General features: G+C 40.2%; 1 protein-coding gene across 1 annotated transcript in view; it reads right to left on the bottom strand.

The window, feature by feature from the left end:
- PIK3R4 (phosphoinositide-3-kinase regulatory subunit 4) overlaps positions 1-8,999 on the bottom strand; it is a 79,981-nt gene extending 70,982 nt beyond the window's left edge. The window contains exons 1-2 of the mRNA XM_029940310.1: positions 8,839-8,999; positions 7,391-8,167 (exon numbers count right to left, since the gene is read on the bottom strand). Coding sequence (XP_029796170.1) covers positions 7,391-8,123 — 733 coding nt within the window. The 5' untranslated portion in view covers positions 8,124-8,167; positions 8,839-8,999. The remainder of the gene's footprint in view (positions 1-7,390; positions 8,168-8,838) is intronic.
- Positions 9,000-11,460: the final 2,461 nt, after the last annotated feature.

Raw genomic sequence — 11,460 nt, 5'->3', positions numbered from 1 at the left:
AAGGGAGTTCTATGGATAGTTTTTTGAGGAACCTCCACACTGTTTTCCAGAGCGGCCATACCAGGTTACATTCCCACCAACAGTGTAGGAGGGTGCCCGTCTCTCCACACCCTCGCCAGCATTTGTAGTCTCTTGCTTTGTTCATTTTAGCCACTCTGACTGGCGTGAGGTGGTATCTCAGTGTGGGGAAACCACCTAGTTTAAAATTGCAAGCCCCACTACCACAAAAACCCCATACTTCTTGCCTGACATGCTCCCATTTCCCTTTCTCTGCTGTTTTTTCCCAACTAACAAATTAAATAAATAAACGCATTTATTTTCTTTATTGTTTGTAAACCAGTAGAACGCAAACTCCATGAGGAAGGGATTTTTGTCTATTTTGCTCACTAAAAAACTTCCAGGAACTAAAACAGTTCCTGATACATATCAAACACTCAATAAATTTCTTAATTTTTTTCCATACAGTGTCAAGATTTAGAATAAAAGACTTAAAACAGCTATTAAAAACACCATAAGGAGGAAAACAGAAGACCAGACCAATACTGCAAACCAACGGGATCTAACACAGACATCCAAACAATACTCCACCCAGCAACAGCAGAACATGAAATCTCCTCAGGGACACCTGGAACGCTCTCCAGGTTAGACTATATGCTAGGCCAAAAAACAAGCCTCAGTAAGTTTTAACGGACTGAAGTCATCCAAATCATGTCCTTCAAATGACAATGGAATGAAATTAAAAAAAAAAAATCAGTAACAAGAAAGCTTGAAAAATTCACAAATATACAGAAATTAACACATTCCTAAATAACCAAGAGATCAAAGGGAAATTAGAAAACTACTTTGGATTAATGAAAATGAAAACACAACACAAACATATAGGATGAAAATGAACAACTCAGTAAATGACAGATGTTGGTGAGGATGCAGAGAAAAGGGAACCTTTTTGCACTGCTGCTAGGCATGTAAACTGGTGCAGCCACTCTGGAAAACAAAAAGGTTCCTCAAAAAACTAAAAACATTAATTTTTTAATTAATTACAATTGCACTACTAGGTATTTATCCAAAGGATACAAAAATACTAATTTGAAGAGGCACAGGCCCCCAATGTTTATAGCAGTGCCATCAACAATAGCCAAATTATGGAAAGAGCCCAAATATCCACTGATTGATGGATAAAGAAGATGTAGTGTGTATACATACACACACACACACACACACACACACACACACACATGGATTACTATTCAGAGATCAAAAAGAATGAAATCTTGCCATTTGCACAATGTGGATGGAATTAAGGGTATTACACTAAGCAAAAGAAATCAGTCTGAGAAAGACAGGTATCATATGATTTCACTCATGTGGAATTTGATAAACAAATGAACATAGAGGAAGTGAAGGAAAAATAAGATAAAAAACAGAGAGGGATGCAAACTATAAGAGACTCTTAATTAGAGAACAGAGTTGCTGGAAAAAAGGTGGGTAGGAGGCTGGGCAAAAGGGGTGATGGGCATTAAGGAGGGCACTTTTTGGGATGAGCACTGGGTGTTGTATGTAAGAGATGAATCACTGGGTTCGACTCTTGAAGCCAACACTGTATGTTAGCTAACCTGAATTCAAATTAAAATACACACACACACACACACACACACACACACACACACACACGATGCAATAAAATAGTGTTTAGAGAAAATATGCAAATATAAACACCTATTTTAAAAAAGTACACAAAATGATAATAACCTAACCTAAACCTTAAGAAACAAGAAAAGTAAACTAAAACCACAGCAAAGAGAAAGAATGGAATAATAAATATTTTGGCATGGAAATTTGTGAAACAGAGAATAAAAAACAATAGAGAACACCAACAAAGTCAAAGGTTGGTGCTCTGAAAAGCTCAACAAAACTGACAAACTCTTACACAGAGGACGAATATCTCAAACTACTAAAATCAGGCATGAAACAAGGGAACATACTACCAACCTTACAGGAATTAAAAAGGACTATATTTTGAACAACTGTATGCCAACAAATTAGATAACCTAAATGAAATGGACAGATTCCTCAAAGATACAGATTATCAAAGCTGACTTAAAAAGAAACAGAAAATCTGAATAGACCTTCTAGGTCAAGAAATTGAATTAATAAACTTTCCACAAAAGAAAAGCCTAAGAGAAGATGCCTTAGTAGAGGCTTCACAGTCTATGAAATATTAAAATGCTTACCCATTCTTCACAAATTGTTCCCCAAAAACAGAAGAGGGAACATTTCTCAACTCAGAATTATCCTGGTACCAAACCAAAGACATCACAAGGAAAGAAAACCACAGACCAATATTCCTGATGAATATAGACATTAAAATCTTCCAAAAAACACTAACAGACTAGGTGCAGGAATTAAGAAGTCCATACCAATAATAAAAAAAGGGAAAGAGAGGATACCTGAGTATGCTAGAAGAATGCTGAGAGCCTACTGGTAAATGTGGAGGAAGAGCTAGAGTTGAAAAATAATCATTTGCAACCATCAATAAAGACTGGATCAGCCAAGCATCACTAACGGATGCCAAATCAAGAAGGACGTTGTAATGACTAGCAGTGTATTTGCACGGTCTTAAAATTTCTTCCCACAGGCTGCCTATTAGTTGCAAGGGACTAAAAAAAAAAAAGTAGGGGCGCCTGGGTGGCTCAGTTGGTTAAGCCTCCGGCTTCGGCTCAGGTCAGATCTCATGTTCGTGGGTTCGAGCCCCGTGTCGGGCTCTGAGCCTGGAGCCTGCTTCAGATTCTGTGTCTCCCTCTCTCTCTCTGCCCATCCCCCGCTCATGCTGTCTCTCTCTATACCAAAAATAAAACATTAAAAAAAAAAAAAAGAATCTTAAAAAAAAAAAGTAGCAATAGAAGGGAGAATCAGGCAAGACCTTGACCAGGTGATCAAAATTAACATGACCAACACCATTCTGCCCTCGATGTGATACCATGAAGACACGTCATCACAAACACAGTATACTACTGAGAATGAATAACCTAATCTATTCAAAAGGAAAAATCAGACAAACCCCAAATGAGGTACATTCTATTAAAAAACAGAGGTAGAGTGCTTGAGTGCACGTAAACACACACACACACACACACTGCAGATAAAAACCAGTGAAAACTGAATAAGGCCTATACCTAGTTAGCTGTAATGCTCCAATGTCAACTTCTGATTCTGATATGTTACTATAGTCATATATGATATCACTAGTGCAAGCTGGGAGAAGCATTCTTCACTATTTTTGCAACTTGAACTGTTTAAAATAAAAAGTATAAAAATAATTTTTAAAAATTTAACTGGAGACATATTCTTCAAAAAATGTCAATGACTTGATGACAAAAGAAAAAAAAAGGCTGTGCAAATGTTCCACATCAGAGCGACTGGGTGGCTCAGTCAGTTAAGTGTCCAACTCTTGATTTTGGCTCAAGTCATGGCCTCTGAGCCCCACATCAGGCTCCGCACTGACAGTGCAAAGCCTGCTTGGGATTCTCTCTCTCCATCTCTCTCTCAAAATAAACATTTTTAAAAAATGGTACATGTCAAAAGACACTAAAGAGACATGACAACTAAATATAATACCAACCCCTAGACTGGGTCCTGTCTTGGAGCAGTTAAAATTCTATAAGGGACAATACTGGGTGAAAAACAAAATTAGAATTAATATTGTAAATTATTTATCAAGGTAAAACTTGCTGCAGTTCATAACTGCAACACACAATTACATAAGCATTGTGTAAGAGGCTAGGATCTTAGGAAATACATACTGAAGTATCCAGAGGTAAAGGGCCATGATGCACGGAACTCAGTAAGGAAAACAAAATCATGGGGAGTAGAAAAGGGCGGGAGTGCAAACATAACATACAAGTGATAAAGCAAGTGGAGCAAAACGTTAACAAATGAATCTGGAGATTCTATGTACTATTTACATTTTTTGCAAGTTTTTAAAGTTTGTAAGTTTGAAATAATTTCCAAATAGAAAGATAAAGAAACATAGCTATGTTTCACTATTTACAATTGAACGGTGTCTCCTCCCTACCTCAAAATTCATATACTTAAGCCCTAACACCCAGTACCTGTAACCTGTCTAAATACAAGTGATAACACCTTTAGAGAGGTAATTAAAGTTAAATGAGGCCATAAGGATAGGGCCCTAATCAACATTTTGACTGCTGTTCTTATAAGAAGGTGTGTCAGGGAAGAGGCCACAGTGAGAATATGACCATCTGCAACATAAGGAGAGTGGGTTCAGGAGAAATCAATCCTGCTAGCACCTTGATCTTGGACTTTCAGCCTCGAGCGCTGAGGGAAAATAAATTTTTGTTTATGCTAACAAGACTGGGGTATTTTGTCATGGCAGCCCTAGAAGATTAATACAGAATTTAATATAGGACTTTTTTCTTGCAATTTTTAGAATGTTGTTCTGAAACAGGTATTATTAGGTGTTATTTCTCTATGGAACAAATTGATCAAGGTGTTTTCAACAACACTAAGTCCTTATAATTCACATATTAGCTCAAATGCTACCTTCTTAGAGAGGCCTTCTCAGACCATTTTATCTGGTCTCCTACCAGCTCTTGTCATTAACACTTAGAAGTCCTAATTCTTGGGGTGCCTGGGGGGTTCAGTTGGTTAAGCATCCAACTTCGGCTCAGGTCATGATCTCGTGGTTTGTGGGTTCAGACTCCACTTCGGGCTCTGTGCTGACAGCTCAGAGCCTGGAGCCTGCTTCAGATTCTGTGTCTCCCTCTCTCTCTGCCCCTCCTCTGCTCATGCTCTGTCGCTGTCTCCCAATAATAAATAAACGTTAAAAAGAAAAAGAAGTCCTAACTCTTTTGTCATACTCTTATCACTGATAAAAATCAACTTACTTGTTTATTCTCTCTCCTCCACTAGAACATTTTTCTGCTCCTTCAGGGCAAAAAAACTGCCAGTCTTATTCAGAGCAATACTCCCAACATCTTTACAACAGTGTCTCATACATAATACTCTAATAGATGTCAAGCACATGAACGAAAGATCTCCAGGAAAAAGGCTCTGCCTGCTTATATGAGCAGAGAATAGACACTATTCTCCTAAACTAGCAGCCAGGAACCATGGATATGCATCAAGATGCGGGAAAGTAACATTCAAAACTCAAGGAGCCTACATCAAATGTTAGGAGCCGTGGGAAGTGGACAGATCCCACCCACCTCCCTCAAAGAAATCAAAGGGCCTATCTATCTTCAGCCAAAACAGCATAGGACTCTAGCCTGGAGAAACAAATGCTAAGTAAGAATTTTGTTGAAGCTTATGGAACTATAAGCATACAGAAAGGATGAACATAAACTTTTACAGAAAAGATTAGTATAAACTTTTCATCAACCCTTGAAATTTTAAAACAAACTTTCAATTATAATGCCAACCATACCTCATATTTTTTTTTAAAGCCTCTAACAAAAAATAATTTAAAAACATTTTTCTAAGCCAGTAAGTGAAGCCAAGGTTAAAGAATGATCACATTTCTAAGCTAAAGGAGTACTATTTACAGAATAGTTAATAAGTTTAAAATGTAAAAATGGTTCAAAATTGAGATAAATTCACTAATCAAAACCTTTGGGACTTTGATGATTACATTTCTAATCTTGTTCTGCTTACAGCCTGGAGGCTAACTCTTTCTTATCCTAAACACGTCTTGGTATTATCTTGGGACACAGATTAGTGAGTATGCCAACACAGGTATAATTCTGTGTAATAATTCTTATCATTCCCCCTCAGTGAAATACACTTATTACTTATGTTACTTTTTCTAAGTAATCTAAAATACAGCTCAATTCAAGTGTTCTCTACAGTAAACCTACAAGTGGGAAAAATATTAACCTTTGCAAAACTTAAAATGGCACTGATGCCAGAGTTCACACGGTATTCCCCAGGATGCCATCTTCAGCCCATTTCTCTTCCTAAAAATTCACAGGTAACCTGGAATCCACAGCCTAGCTTCACGTGGTCTGTGTATGATATTAAAGCACGGTATTTCCCTCTAGAGAAGGAGGCCACTGGTTTCATCAAATTCTTTACGGGGATCCCAAAAAAGCTTAAGAAACACTTCTTTACAAACTCGCCCTCGTTAGAATCCATTCCCTTGACCTTCATTCTACCTCTTTCCTGGTAGTATCCCGCCTCTGTCCAAATCTCTATGTACCACAGCTTCATACTCAACTGCCTGTTGTACCGCTTCTCCTGGACATCCCCCAGACACCTTCAACTCAGCATAGATAATACAGACTTCATCATGTTCCCACCCCTCTACCAGTTCTTCCTCCGAGGTCCCCAATGTCAGTGACCGTCACTGCCACCCACCCAGCTTCCCAAGCCAGAGTGACAGAAGTGTTCTTGACTTTACTCCCCAACCAATCGCCAAGTTCTAACAATTCTACCTATTATCTCTGAAGCATTGTTTTTCGCCATTCCCTCAACAATTCATTCGGTCACAACTTTAAGCTACCCAGGGTCCCATCAGATCTGGACTATAGCAGTTTACTTCTAGCTGATTTTCTGGGCTCCGGGGTAGCTCCCCTGCAATCCACTTTCCACGCCACAGGTAACCTAAGATATATAGCTGATGTCCCTGTAGGCCAGCAGGGACCTGCCAGACCCTTTCTGATCTGGGGCTTACTTACCTCACACTCTATACTTTATGTTCCAGATACAGTAAACTACTTAAGGCGTCCTAATAAACCAGGGCATCATGCTCCAGTCTTCAAAGACGTTGTGTAAGCAACACCCTCTGCCTGAAACAAATTATCCTTAGCTAGCTCCCAATCATCTTTCAGGTCTCAAGTGAAGTATCATCCTTCCAGTAAGGAGGCCTTTCCTGATCCTGCCTCTCTATCCGTCAATACCAATTAGACTAATTTAAATATTTATATGTTCCTGTAACAGCACCCGGTGCTTCTCTCCACCATAGCGAATTACACTGCCCTAAAATGTGCTTTTTCAACAGCAAACCTATCTACCCACCAAATGCAAACACCCTGAGGGACAGAACTGTTCATGTGTCTCTAGTGCTTAAGGCAGTGTCTGGGGGCACCTGGCAGGCTTAGGAGGCGGAGCGTGTGACTCTAGATCTCAGCGTGTTGAATTCAAGCACCCTGTGGGGAGAGCTTAAAAAAAAACAAACAAACAGAATGACCACTCTGCATTTCCTAGGCATTTAAATATGTCCAATGAAAGGCTGCCATATCTATGTGAATAGGGCATTATGAAGTACCAAGAAATTAATTTTCCACATATGGGATTTTTAAAAAGCTACATTTCAATGTTCAAGAGTTAAAATATATGTGCATCCCCCCTCGGCAAATCTGACCAATTCGAATACCTGCGGAAAAGATGTCCATTGCCCGCTTCAACTCTCCTCTGGTCCTCTGATTACTATTCAAGTCCACAAGTGGAGTTGAAGGATCCCTCACGTATTCTAACTCAGTGGCAAACAAGCCACCGTCAACAAAACGTTCAGGAGCAATATAGCAAGTTCTCCTCCGTGAAGTGTCAAAGAAATAGTTGAAATCTGCTGGGTTGTCCTCTGGAAGGTAAGTGGGCTTAAAACTGGCAAAATCCGTTAGAAGGACCCAATTCCAACTGGTAACCATTACATTCTCAGTCTTGATGTCCCCATGACGGACCCCAGATTTGTGTGCCTGGTCCACAGCTGTCAGGATCTGGAAAGCAATCCAGCGCTTCTCAGTGTTATTTAGGAACGGACGAGTGCTGATTCGATCGTAGAGGTTGTCTCGCACGTACTGCCTAAAGAGCATGGCTGCTTTCTCAGAGGCTTTTTCGGCTGCTTTCTGAAAAGGTAGACAGTTCTGGGCAGAGTGAAGCCTGATTTTCAGTTCCTCCAGCTCCTGTTTATAGCTGGTTAAAGGCAATGTGGGATCCTGAATTGCAAAGACCTTCACAACCACTAGGCCTTCTCGGTGCTTTGCTCGAGCAACTTTAAAAAACCGAGTGCTCCCCAGGCTCTTATCATATTCAAAGTCATGGATGTCTGAGAAATAACTCTCCACAGAAAGGATCTGGGAAGGAGCAATGCCAGCGAGCTGATTTCCCATAATGGCAGCAAGGACCTCTGGGTCAGTAAGTCAGGATACAACCCCTATTTAAAAGAAAAAGAAGAAAAGAAACAAGAAATGAGACATCATTCTCTATGTATTCTCTTCCTGCAAGATGGATGCACCGTCTTTCTCTTCCACCGACAGCACCGTATCTAGTGTTCCAGGCAGTCTCTAAATTTTAGACACATTTACCTAAAAAGATCTTGTTACTTTATATTGTCCTTCCAGGACCTGAGCTATATTTAAACAGACCTCTTCAATATTAAGCTGAAAATGTTAGAATGTGTATTTTCTGCTATTTAAAATTAAAAATTAATGAGCCTTTACTATGTGTTCAGCATTATGCTTGGGGCTATTCGCGTCACAACGAGACAGTCTTTGTCCAAGAAGAACCTGGAGTCTTGGATGTAAGAAGTAAACACATTAAAAATAAATAGGTTTCTGAACTCCTCAAAGACCAAGCTAAGATCCAAAAAAATCAGCAACTCCTGGGCTCTTCCAGCCTAATTCCAGTGCGCCTTCCGACCAGCTAACAAAAGGCATACAGTTGTCTGCTTTGCAACACCAGGGAAGAACCCTTGGCAAAGATGTTCAAGAAAAGTAAACCAAAATGCACACTTGCCAAACAAGCCCAGGGTTCTCCTGGCTCCTATTTTGCAGGAAATAAAAGACAGGCATACACGCACGGCCATGCGCACATATAAATATTTACCAGAGGACTCTGGAAAGTGTCACACGTTGGACACTAGCTCACACTGAGGTCATGACGGGTCACTTCAGGGTCTGAGCGAGACTGGGAGTCGGCAGCCGGGCGAGGCTTCGGTATGAGGGATCTTCCTTCAGAAGCAGGAGCTGGGACGTTGGGGGAGGGACGCCGAAATATGTCAATCTCCAGAAACCACCGTGGTCCGCGGCGAAGTGGAAAGGTGCCGCAGGTGAACGAAGCCAAGCTGAAGCGACTCCACAGACACCCTGGGAGCTGCCCCCGGCAGCCCCCTACTCTGCCCCGGGAGCCACGGGTTTCTGGGCCTCGCTTTCCCCTCGGGCGGATCTCTGGACCTTCGAAGGCCTCACCTCCAGGAGGGGAGGTGGGACTCGGGATAGAACGGGAGGCCGCCAGTTCCAGGGAAACACTTTTCCAGCTGAGGCGGACACCTCAAACGCCGAACTCCCGGGAAAGCTGCCGGCTCTGACCTCACTTCCGGTCGCAGAGCGGAATTGACGAAGGAATGAGGCTTAAGTAAGCAGGCGAAAGGCGGTGGAGTTGGTTGCTAGGAAACGAGGAAGGGGCGGGGCCTCACGCTCTGCGCCTGGAGGACGAAAATAAAACGTTCGGTTAATTTAGTCCCCGTTCTGGTCTTCTACCTTTAGTTCCATAAACTCTGAGGCTTCTGATATCCCCGGAAGACAGTTCTTTAAGAGAATGCACAGGTTTATTTAGGAAAGTTACTATATCCCCAGCTGAATTTTAAAAAGTTTTATTTGAGATATAATTTACATACTACAAAGCCCACCTGTTTAAAATACACAAATCAGTGGCTTTTTATATACTTACAGAGTGGTTCAATCATCTGTATAATTTAATTTTAGAACATTTTCATCACCCTCAAAAAGAAATTCTGTAATTATAAGCAGTCATTCCCGTTCTCTGCCTTTCTTCTACCCCTCCCAGCCCTAGGCAATCACGAATCCGCTTCCTATTGCTATAGACTTACCTATTCTGGATATTTCATATATGTGGTATACAATACGGAGTCTTTCCGACTGACTTTTTTCACGTCACATGTTTTTGAGGATTATCTCTGTTGTAGCTGTATCAGTACTTAATTTCTTTTTATTGCCATATATTCTGTTGTGTAAATATTCCACATTTTGTTTATCCATTCATTCATTGATGGACGTCTGGGTTGAATCTATTTTTTGGTTATTATAAGTAACACTGCTATGAACATTCCTGTAGTAGGCTTCATGTGGCCATGTGTTATTTCTCTAGGATAAGCACCTAGGAATGGAATTAGGAAATCATATGGTAACTCTATATTTAACATATTGATAATCTGTCAAACTGTTTTCCAAAGTTGCTGCACCATTTTACATTCCTACCAGCAATACAAGAGGGTTCCATTTTCTCCACATTGTCACTGACTGTTTTTGTTTCTTTTTTATTATAGTCATCCTAATGGGTGTGAAGTATCTCACTGTGGTTTTTATTTGCATTTTCCTAATGACTAATGATGTTAATTGTCTTTTCATGTGCTTATTGGCTACTCATATATCTTCTTTAAAGAAATATCCCTCCAAATCTTTTGCCCATTTTTTCATTGGGTTATTTATCTTTTTATTACTGAGTTTTAAGAGTTCTCTATATACCCTGGATACAAGTTCCTTATCAGATTTGCAAATACTTTTTCTCTGTGTTGTCTTTTCACTTTCTTGTGTTGTCCTTTGAAGCACAAAATATTTTAACCCAAACCTGAATTTTTTTTCTATTATCTTTTCAACAACCCCTCCTCCATTATTTCCCATCCCAGGAGGCAACAGTACCACCCACTGGATTTCTCAAACTGCAAATTTAGAAGTCATTAAGTCATCCTTGACATCTTTATACTCTCTTTTATCCACTCCCACCCATTCCATTCAATAATCGTCTGCTCCTGATGATTCAGGCTCCAAAACGTGCCTTAAAGCCATCCACTGCCATCTCTCCAGGGCCTTGCAAGCCATCATTGTTAAAATGTATAGATTTTGAAACCTACTCAGAAAAGGCATTCTCTACCCACAGTATTATTTTTTGTACTTCTCCCATGATTTCTTCTGGGTCTTTTGTGACGTCATTCTGTGTCCCGAAATTTCTGAAGTATGGAATTTCTTCCCAAAAAGGATACTCAAGAATGTGTCCAAAAATGTTAATAAGTAACCCATTCCCCCCCCCCAACTTATTTGAAATGTCATATTTACCACATATAAATTTCCTTTATATATTTGGGTGGATCTTCTGCTGGACTTTATCTTCTATACATTGAGTTGCCATTCAATTCTCTACCAGTATTTTTTTAACCATTGTAAAATGTTTTAATGTATAACATGGCAACTACTAATCTTTTTTTAAGATACAACTATAATCATAAGGATTATACTTCCAGATTCTACCTTCGGATCTTAGGCTAAAGCTAAAAATCCTTAGCTTAGCCTGCAAGACGCTGCATGATCTGACCCCTAACCATACCCCCACCACAACACGCATCTCTCACTGTCCCTCTCAGTCCCCCACAGTGGCCTCCCTTTGTTCCTAACCTGTCAAACTTCCCTCTACCCCTTGGCCTTCACATTTACT

Source organism: Suricata suricatta, chromosome 5, assembly GCF_006229205.1.
Source record: "Suricata suricatta isolate VVHF042 chromosome 5, meerkat_22Aug2017_6uvM2_HiC, whole genome shotgun sequence".
In the NCBI taxonomy this organism is placed as follows: Eukaryota; Metazoa; Chordata; class Mammalia; order Carnivora; family Herpestidae; genus Suricata; species Suricata suricatta.
The sequence above is the reverse complement of the archived record's forward strand: the minus strand, read 5'-3'. Positions and strand labels throughout refer to the sequence as shown.